This window comes from Silene latifolia, chromosome 2, assembly GCF_048544455.1.
Source record: "Silene latifolia isolate original U9 population chromosome 2, ASM4854445v1, whole genome shotgun sequence".
Classification (NCBI taxonomy): domain Eukaryota; kingdom Viridiplantae; phylum Streptophyta; class Magnoliopsida; order Caryophyllales; family Caryophyllaceae; genus Silene; species Silene latifolia.
The window spans coordinates 57,266,624-57,289,524 of NC_133527.1; the positions used below are offsets into that span (position 1 = coordinate 57,266,624).

The 22,901-nt window shown below is 38.3% G+C and overlaps 2 protein-coding genes and 2 long non-coding RNA genes across 5 annotated transcripts; 3 read left to right on the plus strand and 1 right to left on the minus strand.

The window, feature by feature from the left end:
- The first annotated feature begins 2,187 nt into the window (after positions 1 to 2,187).
- LOC141629705 (uncharacterized) lies at positions 2,188 to 2,877 on the plus strand. The gene is made up of 2 exons (XR_012537329.1): positions 2,188 to 2,610; positions 2,697 to 2,877. It is a non-coding gene; the product is annotated as an uncharacterized LOC141629705 (long non-coding RNA).
- Positions 2,188 to 4,431, minus strand: LOC141629706 (uncharacterized). Its single transcript, XR_012537330.1, has 2 exons — positions 3,156 to 4,431; positions 2,188 to 3,017 (listed from the first exon to the last, which is right to left on the minus strand). It is a non-coding gene; the product is annotated as an uncharacterized LOC141629706 (long non-coding RNA).
- Positions 4,432 to 5,189: 758 nt separating this feature from the next.
- On the plus strand, positions 5,190 to 8,346 carry LOC141642778 (uncharacterized). The gene is made up of 2 exons (XM_074451707.1): positions 5,190 to 6,668; positions 6,939 to 8,346. The coding sequence occupies exons 1-2, from the start codon at positions 6,482 to 6,484 to the stop codon at positions 8,063 to 8,065; spliced, it is 1,314 nt and encodes a 437-aa protein (XP_074307808.1). The 5' UTR covers positions 5,190 to 6,481; the 3' UTR covers positions 8,066 to 8,346.
- Positions 8,347 to 17,051: 8,705 nt separating this feature from the next.
- Positions 17,052 to 19,739, plus strand: LOC141642779 (uncharacterized). 2 transcript variants are annotated; one of them, XR_012543421.1, is made up of 3 exons: positions 17,052 to 18,085; positions 18,180 to 18,913; positions 18,991 to 19,739. XR_012543421.1 is itself a non-coding variant. In XM_074451708.1 (2 exons), exons 1-2 carry the CDS (start codon positions 18,875 to 18,877, stop codon positions 19,354 to 19,356), a joined length of 405 nt encoding a protein of 134 aa, XP_074307809.1. In that variant the 5' UTR covers positions 18,506 to 18,874; the 3' UTR covers positions 19,357 to 19,739. The 2 variants fall into 2 exon arrangements, 1 of the variants encoding a protein (XP_074307809.1); XM_074451708.1 differs by lacking the exon at positions 17,052 to 18,085 and having other exon boundaries at positions 18,506 to 18,913.
- The last annotated feature ends 3,162 nt before the right edge of the window (positions 19,740 to 22,901 follow it).

The following is a 22,901-nucleotide window of genomic DNA, read 5'->3' on the forward strand; positions in this document are numbered from 1 at the left end:
TCCTTATTTCTTTATTTTATATGTACCTACCTATACCGCACAACCTTTTTTCCATTCGACAAAAACATGAGTGTTATCATTTCGTTCCACAACATCCCAAACTATTGATACTTGACCTCTCATCGATCTTCCGAATAGAGCGTATCTTTTATGTTTGTAAACAGAGCAGTTGAAAATTTTCTCAAATTTTTATATAGCTTATCTTTTGAAAGTGTGAAGAAGAAACTAAAGTGTTGTAAGATGGTGTGTAGGGTGGAAAGAATTCTATAAATTTATAGGGTGAATGCTTTGAGAAAGAATACACCAAACATTGAATGTGTACAAACTAGTATAAGACTATGAGGCGTTGAATACTCTAAAATCAATAGAGTCCACATACATACACCTTGTTTTATGTACTAATATTTCTTGGAAATTTAATTTGCACCCTATTTGATTTTTTCTGGGGAAGCATACATAGAATTGCATAGATACTCATACATGTATCGTTGACTAATGATTGAATTCAAGTTTTATTATCTATCATGGGAGCATGAGAATAATACAATCACATTGAAAAATTGTCAGTATAACATTTAGGAAATGTAAGGGAAAAAAAAGGTAAATATCACATGTTAAATCTACACTTTTTCAACCAAGTTTTATATATAAATATAAGATATAAGATAAGATATATAAGATTGTTTGTATTGTACTGTATACATGCATTTAAATTAAAAAGTGAAGTTTTAAAATATTTCATAACATTTCATCTTTTTTGTGCAATACAAATAATTTATCTACTTCAATTCTATAGGGAACACAGATTGAGTGAGTTTAATATTTTAATAACTCTAACGAAAATTATACTCATACGAAAGCATTTTTCGCTATAAATTTAAAAATTTTAGTTTCGAAATCTTCCTTGAAATATTTTTAAAATTAGCTATATTACTTATTTAATTTAATCTAATAAATAAGTTTATTAAATTATTGTTGATGTTGATATTCATGTTACATTAATGCATGCAATTAATGACTAAATTGTCATAAATGGCTGTATTTAAGGCCGGGTTGACACGTTTCGCATCCACAGCGTTTCAACCCAGCTTATATATATATATATATATATATATATATATATATATATATATATATATATATATATATATATATATATATATAGAGATTGGATGGTGATTTTGGTTCTTATGGTGAGTTGTGAGTTGGGGGAATCTCAAATTTCTTAGATTATATTAGAGATGAGTGGCCAAGATCAAATCTTACATGTCATATAAAATCATTGCCATTTACTTATTTTCTCTTTTTTCTAATGTTACTTTTTTTTTTACTTTAATTTTTTTTCTTTCTTTTTTTACCTCGTGTTATTATGCTTCTTTTTTACCACTTTGATTTTTGTTTTCTCTCATGTTTTTCTTTAATTTACTCATTATCTTACCTTTTTTTCTTTTTCTTTTTGTACCGGATTTTTTTTTACTTGAAATTTTTTTACTCTTATTTTTTTTTACCTCGTGTTATTATGCTATTATTGTACTTTTTTTACCTGGATTTTTTTTACGACTTTGATTTTTTTTTTTTTTTTTTTTTTTTCTGTTGTTATTGTCTTTGTTATTGTTATTCCATTTGTTATTGTGATGTTATTCTGCTGTTACTTTGAATTTTTTTACGTTTGAGTTTTTCTCTCTTTTTTTTTACCATATGTTATTGTGCCGTTATTGTTATTCCGATGTTATTGTGATGTTATTCTGCTGTTACTGTGAATTTTTTTACGACTTTGATTTTTTTTCCTTTTTTTTTACCACGTGTTATTGTGTTGTTATTCTGGTGGTATTGTTATTGTGATGTTATTCCGGTGTCACTTTGATTTTTTTTACTACTTTGATTTTTTTCTCTTTTTTACCACATGTTATTGTGCTGTTATTATGATGTTATTGTGATTCTGCTATTATTGTAGTGTTATTGTTATTTTAAAAAAAAAATTCTCATTTTGTTCCTTTTTTTTCCTTTACGTGTTGTTACTCCAGTGTTATTGTGCTGTTATTGTGCTATTATTGTAGTATTATTATTATTTTTTTAAAAAAATTCTCATTTTGTTACCTTTTTTTCTTTACGTGTTCTTACTCCAGTATTATTGTGCTGTTATTTTGTTATTATTGTTGTGTTATTGTTATTTTTTTTAAAAAAATCTCGACAAGTAACCTCATATTATGATAACTTTCTTTTGACACTCAATAGACAAGTAACTTAATTTTGTTCCTGGATGATGGACAAAATCCAACAAGCATTGCAACCAAAATTTGTATTTACGCTTCAATATGAACCTTGATCTGCTTTTTCATTGATCAACCATTTCACTTCAAACTTGTCTTATTTCCCAGGATCCTCAGCTTTCTTCTTTGACCGACTTAGATGCAGAAAAACTGGCAAGGTTGCTTCCGGATATACCTCTTTGGGTCAAAAATCCCGATTTTGATCGTGTAAGCCTCATTCTTTTTATCATTTTCTTATCTTCATTAACCTTGTTTATTTAATATCTCATTTCAATTTGCTTTTCTCAACGTTGACTGGCTTAACAAGTTCATAGAGCATATGTGGCCTTATCTCAACAAGGTGCTACTTGCTCTCACCTTATTTGTATTTTCAAACACTGTCCATTTCCGACTTCATTACGACTTGCTAATCTTTATCATTTGCAGGCAATTTGTAAAACTGCAACTGATATATCCAATCCCATCATCGCTGAGCAAATTCCAAAGTACAAAATCCAGTCACTAGATTTTCAAAAACTAACATATAGATTTTTTGTTTCCATAGCCACCAAGTCCAAACGCCAGCCACCAAGTCTCAATTTTCCCCCTCCCTAATCAATTTGATCGAACATAAATAACCCACACATTTTAACACTAAATCAACCACCTTCCCTAATCAATTTGATCGAACATAAATAGCCCAGATTTCTTAGATGAACAGCCGCTAGCTCCTCGTCGTAAACTCGGAATCGAAACCAATTGAAAATTCTGCAAATAATGCAATTAAATTAAACTAACAAGAATTTAGAGAAAGAATATTGAATCCAAGTGAGATATATCATAAATTTGGTTCATAACGAACAAATATCCTAAAAATTGAAACGATTAACAGCAAATCCTAATCACCTCATATCATTGTTTCCTCTATTCATTAAGGGTAAGATATATCAAGCAGCAAGATTCAGAATTACGGCTGAATTCAATTAATTCGGTTTGGGTGATGGATTTGTCTTAAGAAAAATGGATGACAAAATGTATGCGTGGAAAAATGGAAATCAAAGAGAGAGAAAATAACAGCAGTGAGTGGGTTTTGGGAATGAGATTATTGTTTTTGCGTGTTTGTTACTTTCCGCATGTTTTATTATATTAAATCTCAGGTGTTGGTTTCTTTTGATCTAATGGCTGAGATTTTCCAAACTCACAACTCACCGTAAGAACCAAACTCACGAGATCCCGCCTCTATATATATATATATATATATATATAAGATAAAACTTTAATACAACTATATAATCATCAACTAATATGATAGTAACCACTCATGTGACTAGTAAAAGCAACAATAGTAGCAACAGTAGTGAAAGTCATACTATCAGCAACGGAAGTAGTGAACTTAACAGTAATAAATGCGGGACTAGTGGAAAAAAAATAATGACGGCAGGAGTAGTGAAAGTAATAGTAGTCACAACATATGCAATGATGTAACAATAGAAACAACAGAGAGAGTATAAAAAATTAATTAACAATTCGATTTTAGAAAAAATATTAATTTATTTAAATATATGAGTTTGACAAAACTAACGGATTAATCGTAAAAATAGTGGGAGTAGTTAAAGAAACAAACGTAACCGAAAAAGTGGTAAACGTAATAGTATTAGCAGGGGATGTAGTGAAAGTAATAATATTAACTGCGGGAGTGGTGGACGTGACTCATAATTTGTTGATAATTTTACATCTCATCATAATTTCAAAATATAAACTGTAAATGTATATGATAAGCAAATTTAGCGAATCATATTTCATAAAAAAAAATTTTAAAAGGTAAATAAAGGTAGCCCGAACATAGTCGGGCATCAAACCTATTAATTTTCTTAATCTATGATCCGCCACCATGTGCTCATGTATGTACATAAAACAAAGGAACATTACAACCTAGAGACATAATTTGGACACACAAGTGACATTGTCATTACTTAATCACTAGGTCCTTCTTGTTCAAACCCGTGAGTATGCGAGAGAAGGTGGGGGACTTGCAAACCCGTGAAACTAAAAATAAATCACTACTTAGGTACGAACGAGTAGATTTCAGAAATCAGAATGAAACAGTAATTCTAATAAATCGATATTTGGCCCTGTTCTTTTGGATTGAAACTAATCTGATCTGAACTGAATTGAACTTATAGGATCTCGAATCAATCAATCGAATCAACTTATAGGATCTCGAATCGAATCGAACTTATAGAATCTGAATCGAATCAACTTATAGGATCTCGAATCGAACTTATAGGATCTCGAATCGAATCGAATCAACTTATAGGATATGAAGTGAACTTAAATTAAGTGAGGTATAGGATCTCGAATCGAACTTATAGGATCTCGAATCGAATCGAATCAACTTATAGGATCTCGAATCAACTTATAAAATCTGAATCAATCAACTTATAGGATCTCGAATCGAATCGAATCAACTTATAGGATTTGAAGTGAACTTAAATTAGGTGACTTTAAGTCGAAAAGAACAGGGTCTTAATCATTTGGGACTTTTTATAAATTAAACTAGGTGTCTAGGCAGCCTCCCCTTTCTAGCACCGATTCAACAAATGGTATTAGAGCCGACGGTAATAATTCATAGAGATGGTAATGCTTGATGGTTGCCTCTTCTTTCTCATCGTAACAGTGATTGGATAATTCATATGACATGTCTGTTAGTAGACTGACGAGTAAAAGTTCTGAAGATTACAGCAATTGCATTATGAGTCTAAGTGAGCCACATTTATATGCTACGATTGAGATTAGGTTACTATGAGCGATTATAAACTACGAGCTTTGCTTTTGTTAATGTAAATGGGGGGAAAGGATAAAATTTCCCGAAACGTTGTAAAGAACAGTAGCACCTGCTTTTGAGCTTCATGTACTTTAACATTGGTTTTCAATTGTTCTATGCGTGCAGAGTCAAACACTTATTACTCTTTTGTTGCCGGATAAAGCAAAATGCTCATTAAATTGGTTTTATTTTTCCGCGTAGTCGAATCTTAAATAGCGGTCACTCTCTGCAATTCTCGAAACAATTTTCACCCTGAATCATACTGAAGCAGCCGTTCCCTATTCTAAATACTGGGGTAAGCAGGTTTATTTGCAGGAGCCCTTAAAGCATTAATGTAATGTTGTAATATTTCAATGTTGTCGGTGCCGAATTAGATGGACTGGCCAAATTTCACTAAAATGTGAGACAGTAATTACTGACAACTTGAGTTGAGAATCTGCCATAGAAATTGATGAATTTTGGTTTCATTCACAACGTAGAATAATGCAACAAAAATTTAGGAACAGCTGTCTGGTTTGTAGTATAGGCACTATTCGTCCTGTGTTATGAAAGAAGATAAGAATGTTCTGATTGCATTTCACTGATCTAAACTCCGGTCTTATCCTCCTCATATTTCTACTTCTACCCTTGAGGAGGTTCTAATTCTATCAACAACTGCTGAATAGTGTTGTTCATTTGTTCTTTTCTGAATCATATTTCTATTTCTATCGACAATATTACAGCAACATTACCTCAGCGTCTTAAATGGATCCCTCCTATCAAAATAGCGTTGATTAAAAAACGTAGAAAAAAATACACGTAAGCACAGTTTCTAAAAGGTCTGATGGAATAAATCAGATGGGTGTTTCTTTTTTCCGATTAATGGCGTTAACGAACTGCTACTTCACACAATAAGAAGAAACACAAACAATTGAGTCATTTTTGCTTTATTTTTCATACATGTATTATAATGTCAACAGATAATGACTCTTTTGCCTAATGGAAATGATAAAGGATAATGCAATTTTCAAAGTTCAAAATAATTCACCGTAGGATTTACAGCTTTAAGTTTGCAAACTGAGTGCACGATTATAGTTATCGCCTGTAACATCGATTCACAAACTAGTTATCAAGGTTTTGGAGATTAGCGCAATTGCATTTTGCAGGGTCGCATCACCCGGGTTTCTACCAAAAACACCGGGATCAAGCTTCGACGACCCATTCTTAGATCAAGTCTCAAACCGAGATTTAAAACCATGGGCCAATGGCCTCAGCATGAATAACACATATAGAAACCATATTTCAGGATGGGGGTTGCTCATTACCTTTTAAGCTAAGAGTCTATATATAACGTTCATCATAACCTACATAGAAAGTACCTAAAACTCTCGGCTATCTTATCAGTTAGTGTGAGGAACAACTAACTCAAATGATGAGAGGGCTCAAAACCTGCAGCCCCTTTTCACTACTGATTCTCTCACTGTCATGTTTTTTCTGCAACCTTTCCGAGGCGAGGCTTCGCGTTCAGAGGCATTCTTCTGCAGTTGTTGTTGGCACAGTTTACTGTCACACTTGCTTCCAACATGACGTGTCTAAGGGCACTGACTACATCTCAGGTTCTTAACTTTAAACTTTTTTTGTTGTTTGAATAATGAGATCGTTCGCCTTTGAGGTTCATAACTCCCATTAATTGATAACAATATAGTATCTGCTGTTCACTTGAAACAATTTAGTATATGCATTTGATTCTCTGCATGTATGTTGGTTTATGCTAGCTAACCCCAAATAACTTTGCCATCAAATCGTGTTTGGTGGTGTTGCTATCTCTTATGGAGCTGAAAAACGAAAGTATACACGGTTACACTGTCAATTTTGGTTCATTTCAGGTGCAACAGTTGCAGTTGAATGTGTACAAGGCAGCACAAGACAATCTTTCTATCAGGAAGTTAACACGGACAAACAAGGTAATTTTAAAGTGGATCTGCCATTCTCAGTAAGCAAACATGTGAGAGATATACAAGGATGCACAGTCAAGCTCGTCAAGAGCAATGAACCATATTGTGCTGTGGCTTCTACTTCCACCTCATCACAGATCCATCTCAAAGAAAGAAAAGGTGGCCAACACATTTACTCTGCAGGATTCTTCACCTTTAAGCCGCTTAAACAACCCGGTCTATGCAACCAACAGTCTAGTGAGACTAATTCCAAGCTCAACTCTCTTGGAGATACTCTCCCTGGCCTTCCGATACCTCAAATCCCAAATCTTCTAACACTTCCAATGCCTGATATCCCAACACTTCCAGTCCCTGGAATTCCAACTCTTCCTATTACAAACCCATTGACACCAACAATACCTGGCGCACCTTCGTTACCAAACGTGCCGCTTCCACCACTGCCACCTCATTCTGAAAACCCTATTGTACCAACAAAAGATTCTAAGGTGGCAAATGGGTTGGTTTCGCGGCCACAAGGCTTGTTCCCACCACTAATCCCACCAGTAATATCACCCCCATCAAGTGGGTTACCAATTCCAGACCCATTGAGCCCAGCTCCTCTTTTGCCAAACCCGCTTCAACCCCCTCCTTCACCACTCATTCCTAACCCTTTGCAGCCCCCAACACCCCCAGCCGGTATAGTCCCACAACTGCCTCCATTACCTACCCTTCCATTAGTTCCTGGGGTGCCCGGTATTCCAGGGGTTCCTGGCTTTACTCCACCCACACCCTCGCCATCTCCCATTGGTATAGTGCCAACACTACCTCCGTTGCCTACCATTCCTGTAGTACCTGGAATTCCAGGAGTTCCTGCACTAACTCCACCTACACCCTCAACATCCCCAGTTGGTATAGTGCCAACATTACCTCCGTTGCCTACCATTCCTGAAATTCCCGGAGTACCCGCCCTAACTCCACCGACACCGACGCCTCAGCCACCTGCATCTCTCCTCCCTCCATTGTTGCCACCTGGTATCCCTGGTCTTCCACCAGCTAAGCTTAAAACAGCTAATCCTTGATCAGGATTAAACAGAACTATCTAGTAATAATGCAAGTTGTACTATTATTGTTTTATTATCAACCAGCTGCCGATATGATCGCTTCCATGCATTTCTTTTCTACTGTTTATCTTTGAAGTCTATAGTTCAGATTTGTCAACACTTTCTATGAATATATGTCTTGAGAGTCGAGTGTGCTAGCTTAGCCTACTGTACGTTTTGTGTCATGATTATATGGGTGAATTACATAAATCTGCTTGTAATAATGATGTTTTATATATATATATATATTTTCAAGTGTATTAAGATTCTGTTACCCTACCATGTTCAACATTCAACAACAATGCAAATGAAGTTCTAGAGCCAAATGGAAACATTCAGTTTTTACGGGAAAACGATTGAAAGAAAAATTTCAGAAGATTTGTGAGAGATATTCTGGTACGGTCAGCCAGACCTAGTTAGAATCTTGTTGGCGACTCTAGGATTTTTGGACAATAATGAAGAGGGTGAATACCAAAACTACGGCAGGAGCTGAAGGCAGGGCCGTCTTGGATATTAAGGGGCCCCTGTGCGAAATTTAAAAATGGGGCCCTATAACTGTTTAAAAGCGAATTTTTCTAATTTTTGTGTAAATCTAAATTTTAATTACCTATCAAAGATAAAGCTTAAAATTTAAACATATTTTAAAATAAAACCTAAATTTTATTATAAAGTCAATTTAGGATACTGAATGAAATAATAAATTAAATTCATGTAAAAATATAAATTTATTATTTATTTAAATTTCGTGAGCAATATTGAAAGTCGTCTCCCACCATTTTTGGGTCTTTTTAAAGTGAAATTCTACTTTTAATAAAGAGTATTTAAAATTTGGTTGAACTCTTGAGAGATAAAAAATATTGTGCTGATATGCTCTCAACTCTCAACTCTCAACTCTCAACTCTCAATCTCATTTGCTCGTTTGACCAAAAAAAAAACTCTCAATCTCATTTGCTAGAAGTAGGGAGATATGGAAATTAAAACAATTATGTGGGACCCACTATTAAATGCAAGCAAGGAAAAAAAAACTGAACATGAATAAGAATCGAACACGGGAGCTGCAGATGGAAAGCAGAAGGCAGACCACTAGGGCACAATGTTTTCAATGCTTTTAATATGCGCTAGCTTTTATTATACTCTTCTTACCTGGGTTTTTGGGCTCAAATTTTGGGGGCCCTGTGCAGCCGCACGGGCTGCACGGGCTCAAAGACGGGCCTGGCTGAAGGCCAGGCCAATGACAATTTGGAAGGGAGCCAGGGACAGCCTAGCCATGGCCTTACACTACTAAGCCACGGCCTAGGATTGCCAGGCACTGGCCAAGCCATAGCAAGCCATAAGCAGGCCAATGCCATCCACAACAAAGAATGGTCGCCACCACATCTATCGGTCCAACCGCAATGTCAAACCCCACGCTTGACACAATGACTCAACCTTTACTTTAAACAAGAGTTTCTGAATTCTTCAGAATGCAACAGAACTTTAAATATGATTAAAAATAACAAATGGGCTGCAAAAATCATGAAATTTGGTGACAGACTAGCTAGATGAATAAATTAACTCTGACAAAAATTTCAGGGGTTTTGAAGGAATCTAAGTAATTTTGATAAATTAATTAGAATTGCCTGACAGAAGGAAACCCAGAAAGCTTGACACAGGACTGATGTTTATGACTAATTAAGGACTCAGGGATATAATTATCAACTCAAATCCCACAGAATACTCATAAGGAAACAAGTTAACAAGTTAACAATTTGGACAACTTAACCTGGAAATTATCGCAGCCTAGCACAGATAAAATCCAACTCAAGTTAACAGCAAGATCAAACAACCCACAGTCTGAACACAGGATTGAATGAACCTCACCAACAGACTTTGTTCAACACCTACAGTCTAAGCACAAGATGTTAACATGCATGACTCTTAACTACAGACTAAGTACAAGTTATAGAGATTTAAATTTGAGAGAAAACTCAGGTTTAATATTCATCAAAAGTTGCCTGAATGCAGTTGGAGTAGAGGTCCTTATATAAGCCTCACTCTTGGAAATCCGTTACAAGTTTAACCTAGAAATCTCATCCAAAGGCCAGGATTCGTTCTTAGGATATAAATAAAGTAATGGAAATATTTTACATTGATGACAAAATAATTTAAAGGAAACTGCAATAAAACAACAGAAATCTTGCACTGATAGTGACATGCTGCTTCCTAGGCTGCTGTGCTGCTTTGGCTGGGAGTATAAGGACGAATGGGTGCAGTAGGCCTTGACTTTGGCAATTAGGTAGTATCTAAAATATGGAGAGACAAGCAAAAACACCCCATCATCAGCTTCTTCATTGTTTAGCCAGAAATGGCAATATGCTTTATGCTTTATGTCCCTTTCAGCAGCTTGAATTTCTTTTGGTTGCAGTGTGAATTTGACCTGGCTCCTTAGGACTTTTCTGGTCTTAGTTGGTTAATGTTTCAGCTGGCCAGGGTGGCAGCTGGTGGTTGAGCTTGTACTGGTACTTGAGATCTCCCAAAATAGGCCCGGCAGGGGTTGTTGATAGGGTGGTAGTGAGACTGAGACTGTTGCCTGCTGCCTGATTAGTGTTGCCCTGGTCCCTGGCTCCCGCTGCAGCCTCCCCTGGTTGAGCAGGGCTTGTCCTCAAGCTGTAGCCTCCTCATCATCTGGATCGTAGTAAGGACGGAGATCTCCCACATTGAAAGTACCATGTACTCCATAATCACCTGGCAAATCCACCTTGTAGGCATTTGATCTAATCTTTTCAACAATTTCAAATGGGCCATCAGCTCTTGGCATTAACTTGTTCTTTCTCCTGGCCGGGAACCTTTCTTTCCTTAGAAGAATCCAGACCAGATCACCTGGCATGAACTCCTTCTTCCTTTGAGGGACCTTAGACTGCTTCCCGTACCTTTTATTGGCTCTCTCAATCTGCTTCTTGACTGATTCATGAAGTTTTAGCATTTGTTCAGCTCTGGCCTTAGCATCAAAGTTCATTTCCTCTCTTGGAACACTAGACAAATCTAAGGGCATGAGTGGATTAATCCCATAGACTATCTCAAATGGACTATGACCAGTTGCAGCAGATGGTGCCCTATTGAATGCAAACTCAGCTTGTGACAGTTTCAAGTCCCAATCCCTTAAGGACTTTCTAACTATACACCTCAGTATCCTTCCCAATCTCTTGTTGGTGACTTCAGTTTGGCCATCAGTTTGAGGATGGTGAGATGTACTGAACAACAGTTTTGTTTTTAGAAGCCTCCACATGGTTTTCCAGAAATAACTCATGAATTTGGTGTCCCTATCAGACACTATGGTCTTTGGTACCCCATGTAGCCTCACAATTTCCTGTAAATAGAGCTCAACAATACTGGAAGCATCCTCAGTCTTCTTGCATGCCACAAAATGAGCCATCTTGCTAAACCTATCAACAACTACCATCACATAATCCTTGCCCCTCTGAGTCATGGGTAAGGCAACAATAAAATCCATGCTTACATCTTCCCATGGCTTATCAAGCACTGGTAAAGGAGTATAAGGATCAGCCTGGAAGGAGCTTTTTGCCTGCTGACAGACTGAGCACCTCCTGAGAATGATCCGGACATTTCCCATCATCTTAGGCCAATATAGAACTGATCCTGAAAAATGTCGTCTTTTGGACTCCAAAGTGACATCCTAAGCCTCCTGAGTGTACTTCCCTTATCAGCAGATCCCTGTAAGATCCTCTAGGCACACACAGCTTGTTGCCCTGGAATAAGAATCCTCCCTGCAAGAGATACTTGCTCCCTGGAACCCTTTGTCCTTCAGTTTGTGTTATCCACTCTTCAGAAAAATCAGGATCTTCCTTGTACAATTCTTTCATAAATTCAAACCCAAGGACTTTGTTCCCCATGACTGACAGTGAGGAGTGCCTCCTTGACAATGCATCTGCCACTACATTTTGCTTCCCCTCCTTGTATTTGCTGGAAAAAGTGAATGATTGTAAGAATTCTACCCACTTAGCATGCCCGTGACTCAATTTGTGTTGACCAGTGATATATTTTAGTGCCTCATGGTCTGAATGCAACACAAATGGTTTAGGCTTCAGGTAGTGATTCCAGTGCATCAGGGCTCTGATGATAGCATAAAACTCTTTATCATAGGTAGAGTATTTCAGTTTAGCTCCATTTAGCTTCTCACTGAAATAGGCTACTGGTTTCTGAGCCTGAATCAAGACTGCTCCAATGCCAACTCCACTGGCATCACACTCCACTTCAAATAGCCGATCAAAATCGCAGCTTCAGGGATAGGGGTTTCACACATCAACTTCTTAATTCTTTCAAAGGACTGCTGAGCATTGTCAGTCCATTGAAACTCTCCCTTCTTCATGCACTCAGTGATTGGTGCTACAATTGAGCTGAAGTTTTTAATGAATCTCCTATAGAAGGAAGCCAATCCATGGAATCCCCTAACTTCAGTGATTGTTTTAGGGACTGGCCAGGATTGGATTGCTGAGATTTTCTCCTGGTCCACTGATATTCCCCTTTCAGAGACAATGTACCCTAGAAAGGTCACCTCTTCAACCAGGAAGGTGCACTTTTCTAGCTTGCCAAACAGCTTCTACTGCCTGAGAATCTTAAAAACCACTTCAAGATGCCTGATATGTTCTTCCTTGCTGCTGCTGTACACCAGTATGTCATCAAAGTACACTATAACAAACTGACCTAGGCATGGCCTCAACACTTCAGTCATCAATCTCATGAAAGTGCTAGGTGCATTTGAGAGGCCAAATGGCATAACAAGCCACTCATATAACCCATGCTTTGTTTTGAAGGCAGTCTTCCATTCATCCCCCTATCTGATTCTCACCTGATGGTACCCTTGCCTGTGATCAATTTTGGAAAAAACTTTGGAACCACTCAGTTCATCAAGCATGTCATCTAACATTGGAATTGGGAATCTATACTTGACAGTAATATTGTTGATGGCTCTATTGTCAGTACACATTCTCCATGTTCCATCTTTCTTAAGAACAAGCAATGCAGGGACTGCACAAGGACTTAGAGACTCCCTAAGAAAGCCCTTGCTCATAAGCTCCTCAATTTGGTGTTGTAACTCCTTGGTGGCTGCTGGATCACTCCTGTAAGCAGGCCTGTTAGGCAGTACAATACCTGGTACAAGGTCAATATGGTGCTCAATTCCCCTCAAGGGCGGCAGTCCACTAGGTAGTTCCTTTGGGAAAACATCCCTGAACTTATGGATCAAATGTTCAATTTCTACAAGCAACTCTGAACCTTCTCTTTTAATCACTTCCTTGGACAGCAGGATCAACACAGGTTGTTCCTGTTTTATTTCCGAGATCATGGCAGCCTTAGATAAGAATAGTACACCACTGATCTCTTCTGGCATGCTTGGGCTCCCATAGTTCTTTGATTTGGTGGTAAGGGGGACAGGGTGACCTTATTACCTTCATGCTTGAAGCTGTAAACATTATCCTTTCCCTGATGAGTTTTATTCCTGTCAAACTCCCATGGCCTCCCTAATAGCAGGTGGCAAGCATCCATGGGTACAACATCACACAGTACCTCATCCTTGTACACTTTCCCAATGAAGAATGGAACTAGACATTGTTTGTCAACCTTATCCTCTGCTCCTTTGTTTAACCATCTGAGTTTGTAAGGATTTGGGTGATCGTGAGTCACCAGATTTAGCTTGTTGACCGTGGTGATGGAAGCCATATTGGTATAGCTCCCTCCATTTATGATCAAGTTACAAACCCTTCCCTGAATTGTGCATCTACTTCTGAAGATCAGGGATCTCTGGTCAGCTTCTAAGGGTGCCTGTTGTGAATGCATAACTCTCCACAAGACCAAGCTGTGCCCTGTGTCAGGGTGAGCTACAACCTAATCTTGGCCTGATTCCTCCTCAGCTTCCATTTTCTCCAACACTAGGCTCTCATCCTTCTCATACTCACCCAATCCTTCCCTTTCCCACTCTTCTACTTCCATTGTTTTCAGTGCCCTCTTAGAAGGACAATCCTTCCTGAAGTGGCCATATCCCTGACATTGAAAGCACTTGATCTTTCCCTCAGTCACAGGTGGGTTGATTTTCTGGTTCATGGGGGCTTTCCCTTTATCTAGTGTAGGTGGTGCAGCTGGTTTTGGTGTACTACCAATCCTGACACCAGTAAATGGTCTGAATACAGGTCTAGTGGTAGTTTTAGACACTACAGGCTTAGCCTTTCCCATTTTTTCAACTCTTAAGGACATGTTAACCACATCATCATAAGACTACAGGGGTTGCATCCTAACCTTTGTAGCAATATTCTTTTCAAGACCCTCCAGAAACATAGCTATCCTCTGCTCAGTTTTTTCATTAATCTCACATTGCAGGGTTAACTGTTCAAACTCCCTCGGGTAGGTCTCAACTGGTCTCTCATCTTGCATAAGTTTGGACAGTTTAATAAAGAGATCTTGAGTGTAATCCTTAGCGACAAATTTACTCAACATCTTTTTTCTTAAGCTTAGACCAAGACCTAAGTGGTTCTTTTCCTTCTCTAATCCTTTGGTGTTTCAGGTTATCATACCAAAGAGAAGCATATCCTTTTAGTTTCCAGATAGCAACTTTAAAGGCTTTAACATCAGTGTAACCTTTATACTCAAAAATTTTCTCAACATCCCTAATCCATTCTAACAGATCATCAGGATTTAGGCTACCAGAAAATTCAGGGATTTCTACCTTTAAATGCTTGTCTGTGTGCTCAGGAACCTCTTCTTGTGTTCTAATGTTTTCCTCAGAGTCTAATTCGTACTCAGGTGGTCGTTGTCCTCTCCCTGCTCCCACAAAGAAGCCTCTGCCTCTACCTCTTCCTCTGGGAGGCGGTTGTCTTCTTGGATCATGGTTTAGAAACCTCTCCATCACTACATGGACATCATTGAGTAGTGTGTCCACATTTCCAGCAAGAGTTTCTGTTAGGATTCATTAATTCCATTTCTATACATTTCATACAAATGTGATTATTTAGTCATAAAATAATAACTAGATCTTATGCATGCAAACTAAAAACAAGATTAGAGAAGAAATCGTCAATCTTACTTTGGGATTTCGGATCAAAGGGCACCAACAAATTCACCTATTTGTTAGTTCTTGAGCTTCCTTATAATGGATGAACAAAGGTTCAAATTAGAACCTCTCCCAAAATCTTATACCCAAGGTGTTACTCTTAATAATTAATAATATTATGAACTAGTAATATTATTAATCTAGCTTAAAAATGACCCAAAATATTATTTTTGTCTCTCTTGTTTCGATAAGGAGAGGGAGGAATTATAGAGTATTTTCTCTCTTAAACTTCTCTAAGTTTTTATGTGTATGGAATGAATAATAATGCACTACATTATAGTGGTATATTTAGGAAGAATAAGAGTGAAAACCCTTGGCTTCCTCTCTTGTCCAAAACCGGGTGGTGTGGGAATCACAAGGCCAATGCATGACCATTGCTTCTACCAACAAAATGTAGGCATGTAAGGCTATATAAAAATGTAATCATTGTGTTTGATTTAAAATAAAACACAATAAAACCCTACTACTCACCTATTATTTCGGTACACTTATATAAAATGGAGGAGTCCATTTTATTTTGTAATTTTGTCAATATGTCACATGTAACATATTACATGACATCATATATATAAAATGTATTTTTAACAATTAAAAATCAACATATTAATAAAAATATGTCATATACAAAAATCGACTAGTAATTCGTAATTACTTGTACCAAAACGGTTTATCAATTATAAATCACAACATCTTGTATTTATAATAAAATATTCATTCAGTTTCAATTGTTTCGTAAACAATAATTTAATCTAAGTAATGAAACAATTTGATTACTTAGACCGTATCTTATTTAATCGAATTATAATAAGACACGTCAGTTATACTCACAAAATCGTCCGTCAATTTTAAGCAATTTAATCAACCCGTATCGACATAAGATTTATTAAATAATCAATTAAGAGCGTCACCCTTTAGGTATGACCTAAGGGGATCAACTGATAACCACCGTTGCACGACAGTAATGTCAAACTCTAGTAAGCCAATTATTACAGATATGTGTGGACCAGTTGACTGTAAAATATTACTTCCCACATGTATTCTTAAATATGAGATTGAAACATGTGATCATTATGATCGACAGTTGTGATCGCATTATTGTCGGAGGACACTTATTCCAACAGTTTCTGTTTTAGCAGGATTTTCCCTGAAAGGATCCAGCTTATTTATTACGTGATCAGGGTATCTAGTTCTATAAATTAGAAGTAAAAGTATGAACGGATGATGGAAGAGAATATAATATAAATTGTGTTATTGTGTTTTTAATATAGGCTAAATACAAACAATGTGTATAAACTCAAATACTAGAGAGAAGACAGAGAGTAATTTGTGATATATATTAATTAATTTGTAAAAATTGGATGATCCTTTACAATTGTTTTATCATTCTATTTATACTCCTCAAATGATAACGTTGGATGCTGTCCAACGTTCCTCTTAGCCGTTGGCAGCTACTTCTTGATAAATAGCGCACACCTCCTATTAATCCGCTTGACTAAGTCCTCTTCAATGAACATTGGCTCCTTCTCTTTTAGACGATCAGTTATGTGGGAATAAGATGCTTTTGGAATTGGACTTGGTCTTCCATGAAAATAGGGCATGATCATTTCCCTTTATATAACAATCACATTGTCTGGTAATTCAATACAGCCCGCCCGAGAGCTCTGCCAGGCTATTCTATGCTTTCCTTCCTTACCAGCAGGCTTTTCTTCCAAGGTTTAATAGATTGCTTGCCCCGGAGTATGCTTTACCTGTCAAACAATTGTTAGATTTGCCCGGACCTTGGTTGCCCCAATCAGCCTAATTTTGTCAGGCTAGACTAAGGTCCGTCCAGGCTAATTTGGGCTCAACAATTGCCCCTTGACATTTCATCCATGCTGGATCCGGCCAGGGGTGAGATGTCAATTTACGGGGTTAAAAAATAAAAAAGAATCATGGTTATTTGATGACTCTTGGACTTCTTGTGACCGTTAAACACGACAACGGCTAGCTTAGTGATGTCATGCTGACAGTTTTGCAATTTCTAGGGTTTTTAAACCGTTGAACCTCTCCTCCCTTTCTATAAATACGCGGTTGAGGATGAGTTCAACAATTACTAAAATTCTTCTTCCTTATTTGCTATATTATCTCTAAAGATTCTTCCCAATTTCTCAGAAATAAACCCTAATTTATTTCCTGTAATTCTACATAGAACTTCTCTCAATTATAAACATATTTACTTAAGAAATTTGAATAATATGGGAGCCAAAAAATGTCCTGCTTCTCAGAGAGCTGCAGCCAGTCCTGAACCGACAGAAGCCCATGAGGAGGAGGTAGTTGAGGTAGATCCTCCTGCCCGCGCTATAGCTTTTAGGTACCAAGATTCTACCTTTACAGCTCTCCGATCACTTGAGTCTTCTTTTTCTGAGGAGAATCAATTAAAGATAAATTATGATGGGATTTTAAGAGAGAAAAAATTAATCCCTGATTCGGCTGAAGTTTGGATCTCTGAGTCTTATCCTATTGAGCCAATTGGACATCACCAGGCTGGTTCTGCATTTATGAATGGGCTTTCAAGGCTGGTTGGAGTTTGCCCTTCACTCCTCTGATGATTGACACCATTTGGGCCATGGAGGTGTCTCCTTTCCAGATTATGCCGATGGTTTGGAAGCTGGTTCATTCTGTTGAGAATTTATGTGCCAAGCATAATCTTACAATTACTGTGAATGATATCAAGGTTGTGTATCATTTAAAAAATCTTTCTGTTGGTCGCTTTAATTTGCGGATCAGATCAAAGATGTCTCAGTTAATCACCAACCTGGACTCGGGCGATGATAAAGGCTGGGCGAAAACTTACCTTTTCATCCGGACCGAGAGTTTGGGGTCTGGCTTGGACTACTTAAGATATCCTGCCTTGGAGAGTGGTAAGTGTCCTACATATTTTGATTTATATGTACTTTATTTTGCGTAAATTTGAAGTATGTAAATTTTACCTGAGTGTTTTGGGGGTATTTGCAGCTCCTGACTGGAGTTTTGATCCTCTTGATGAGGAGTCTATTACTAGGATAAATGCTTTCCTGGCTCTTCCTAAAAAAGAGAGAACTTGGCCTGGCAGTTTTGGCAGGGACTTACTGTCCCGGTACATGAGGCCCAAGCTGAGTGGTATTAAGGCGCCTAAAGGCAAGCTTACCTCTTCTGCTCTTTCCTGTATGTCTTCTTTATTCTCTCATGCTGATGATTTCCTTTCTCTTGTTGGTCCCCTGCAATTTATACATGTTTGTTTTGTTTATCTAGTATATAGATCTTCTGCTAGGCTGGCTAACTTTAGTGCTGCTGATTTGAAGGTTGGGGTTGCCAAAATTTCCGAGCAGTCTAGGATTCAGGAGGCTACTGCTAGTGGGAGTGATAAAACTCTCAATATTCTGGTCTCTAATGCTCAGGTTCAAAGAGATCCGACTTAACTTGCGTCTCCTAAGGTCCTTCAGGCGGCCAAAAGGATAAGAGAGGCTGTCGTGGCCGAAAAGGTAGGGGGAGATGAGGAGCCTATTCAGGCCCAGACAATTAGGAGCGTCATGGGAGTGTCTGCCCAGTTTAGCGACATAGAAGCTGCTTGAGCACGGATAAATGATTTTTCTGCTAACATCGACAGCCAGCTGTTAACTGGTGATGCTGTTGACTCTTCTACCAGGGTTGTGGCTCTCCTGACCTCTCTTATGACGAGTGCTGCTGCCGTTGCCTCCCAAGCCAAAGAGGTTGGTTATAATGGAGTTTTCTTTCTATTGACTTTTGCTTAAGATTTAGTAAATAAGCTTTCCTTTCTTCTTTTCAGGGTTTGGATGCTCGGTTGATTAGTGCTTGCCAGCTGAGAGACGCCCGGGCCAAGATTAGAAGCTTGGAAGAAAGGTTGGATAGGGTTAACCACGAGTTACATTTGTCCAGGGGTAATGAAATGGTACTTCAGTCCCAACTTGGATCAATCAGGGAAGCGTGCAAGGCTGCACAGGTTTATGAGGTGGCAGCCAAAAATGCTGAGAAAGCGGCCGGGAAAGAGCTTGAAGCCGTGAGAGGGGAGCTTGAAGCTGTAAAATGTGAGCTGGTTGTTGAACGACAGGCTATGCAGTATCAGTTGAAGAAAAGTGAAGAACTTGGTGCTGAAAAGGAATTGGTTGAGGCGCGGTTTGCTGATGCTGCCTAATATTTCTTTGGCAAAGGTCGGGTTGATGCCATGAGAGATCCTGAGTTTGATAGGGCTAGGTGGGAACCAGATCGGGACGAGACAGCTCTGGACGCCAAATACCCTGACTTGGCTAACTTGGAACAGGAAGAGGAAGTGGACTCTCCTCCTTCCAAGGAGAGGTCTCCTGCTCAGGAAATGGTAGAAGGCTGTGGGTCAGTTTCTAACTCGAAACCAGTTTAGATTTTTCCTTTGGTTTGACCCATCCAGGGGGGATGTCCTTGGAATGAATATTTATTTTTCCTTTTTAATGTAGTTTGGTAAGTAGATCTCGTCCAGGGGGAAGTCCCTGGTTTGAATATTTTGGTGATTGGTTTTGAATAATTAATGTTTTTATTTTTTGTTGTTTTTGGGATGTGTTTGGGTGAGGTCATAATTTTTGTAATGTTTGTATTCATACTGGATCAGGCCAGTTAGTCTACTGGATCGGGCCAGTCTCTTTGCGCTAGATCTGACCAGACTTTCGTGGTGGATCTGGCCAGGGTTTTGTGTTATAGGTAAGGTATTTTCCTATCTGGAGGGCTTACAACTCATGCCTGTCTGGAGGGCTTATGACCCATTTATGACAAGCGAATCAGGGAGAGTATCCCCTAGCCTATTTATTTAGACTGAGCTCAGTATTTTTAAAGCCTGTATTGAGAATTTTGCAAATAAAAGTTGGATAATTTTCATTTATGTGTAGTGTGAATGCTAGTGGAGTGGCCCTCAATCTTAAAAATTTGTTTAAGTAGAGTGTGTACTAAATGAATGCACTGTGTAAGTAAACAAGTATTTAAGATTTAGTAAAAGTTAAAGAGTAAAGAGAATAATCAGTTATATAGCAAGACAAAAGACATGTAGGATATATTTATTCACGTAACACCAAGTATCATACACGTAGTTGGATATCCGGCCAGGCAAAAAAAGGTAAAATGAAGATTTTTACCTGGGCTGAGGAGTACATTTTATATGTGAAATCATTTTAAGTGTGTAACGTTCCAGGCTCTGGGAATCATCTCACCATCTAGGGTCTATAGCCTGTAGACGCCCTGACCGACGATTGAGCCAATCAGGTAAGGACCTTCCCAGGTTGGAGCCAGTTTGCCTGCATTTTCCTCTTTAGTGTTTAGGAAAACTCTTCTGAGAACAAGGTCTCCTATTCTGAATACTCTGGCCTTGAAACTTTTATTGTAACTTTTGGCCACTGTTTGCTGGTAGGGTGCTAATCTGATGTTGGCTGCATCTCTTAATCCTTCAGTTAAGTCCAGACTGTCCTCCATCAGGGGAGTGTTGTCTGCTCCTGTATTCAGGCTACATCTGGCTGATGGAATATCAATTTCTGCTAGAATCACTGCTTCACATCCGTAGACCAGGGAATACAGGGTTTGGCCTGTGGCCGTTTTGGGCGTAGTCCGGTCAGCCTAGAGGACTAATGGTAGTTCTTCAGCCCATTTGCCTTTTCTTCTTTTTAGCTTTCTCTTCAGGCAACTAATTATTACTTTGTTGCTGGATTCCGCCTGACCGTTGGCTTTTGAATAGCCTGGCGTGGATGTTACCAGGTTGATATTCCATTGTGCGCAGAAAGATGTTGTTCTTTTTCCCACGAACTGCGTGCCATTGTTACAAACTATTTCTGAAGGTATCCCATATCTACATATGATGTTGCGTTTTATGAATGATATGACATCATTCTCTTTGACTTGCTTCTATGAATCTGCTTCTATCCATTTTGAGAAGTAGTCAGTCATTGCTAGCATGAAGACTTTCTATCCAGATGCTTGAGGTAATTTGCCTACTATATCCATGCTCCATTTCATGAACGGCCAGGGGGCAGAGATTGAATGTAGTTCCTCAGACGGCTGATGGATGTATGGTCCATGAATTTGGCAGGCTTTGTACTTAGAGCTGAATTCCAGGCAGTCGGCCCTCAGTGTAGGCAAAAAGTAGCCTGTCCTGAGTACCTTGCTTGCTAGACTTCTGCCGCCTTTATGATTGCCACAGTGTCCTTCATGGATTTCTGATAGTATATGTTCGGCTTCTTGTGGCTCCAGGCATTAGAGGTACGGTCCAGCCTGTGATCTCTTGAAAATCACATTATAAATAATGGTGTATGAAGCAGCTTTGATTTTAAGTGCTTTGGCATCCTGTTTGTTCAGGGGTAAAATTCCCTTCTGGAGCCAATCGTAATAAGGTTTTGTCCATGAATTAGCAACATATATTGGAAAGGTTTCTTCTTGTTTATTTATTGCAGGTTCCAATAAATGTATAATGGGGATTTTATCAAAATCAGGGGGACTGAAATTAGATCCTAGGCCGGCTAGGGCGTCGGCCTGGGTATTCAAGTCCCTAGGTATTTGATCAATATTAAAATTGCGAAATTTACATTTTAAATTTTGCACAACTTCTAGGTAGAGCATCATTTTTGAATCTTTTGCAGTATAAACTCCATTAACTTGATTTGAAATGAGGAGGGAATCAATACGTACCTTTAGATTTTGTACACCAAGGTCAATATATACCTTTAACCCAGCTATTAGGGCTTCATATTCAGCTTCATTATTGGTAGCTTCAAATGCACAACTTATAGCCTGTACTATCTTATCCCCCCCTGTGGCGATTTTAGTACTACACCTAAGCCAGTGCCCCTCATATTAGCTGCACCATCAACAAACAAGGTCCATTCTAGGTTTGTCTACTCGTTGGTCAGTCTATTTACTTCTTTAATTAGGTCAGGCTCAAGGATAGGACTGAAATCAGCCATAAAATCTTCTAATGCCTGCGATTTAATTGCTGTCCTGGGTTCAAAGGTTATGTTATATGTGCTAAGCTGGACTGACCATTTGCACATTCATCCGGACAGTTCAGGTTTTCTAAGGACAGACTTAATAGGTAGGTTGGTCCTAACTATTATAGGGCGGCTTTCAAAATAAGATCTTAATTTAGTGCAACTCATAATTAAAGCCAAAACATACTTTTCAAGTAAACCATACCTCATTTCTGCATCTAATAGACTTTTACTTACGTAGTAAACAAGGTGTTGTTGTCTATCCATTTATTTGACCAGGACTTCACTGACCGCAGTCTCTGTGACTGATAGATATACCGTCAGGGGTTCATCCTTGACTGGCTTGGCCAGCAAAGGAGGTGAGGATAGATATGCTTTCAGGTCTTCAAAGGCTGACTGGTGGTCAGGAGTCCACTGGAAGTCTTTGTTTTTCCTGATCAGATTATAAAATGACTTGCACCTCTTCGATGACCTGGAAATGAATCTATTCAGGGCGGCTACTCTTCCTGTCAACTTTTGTATATCCTTGATACTTTTTGGTGGTTCCAGCTCCAGGATAGCTTTGATCTGTTCAGGACTGGCTTTGATCCCTCTTTTTGTCACCATATAGCCCAAGAACTTGCCTGTTGAGACTCCGAAGTGACACTTGGACGGATTTAACTTCATGTTGAATTTTTCCAGTATTTGGAATGCCACTTCCACGTCTTTGACATGGTCCTCTGATTTCTTTCATTTAACCACC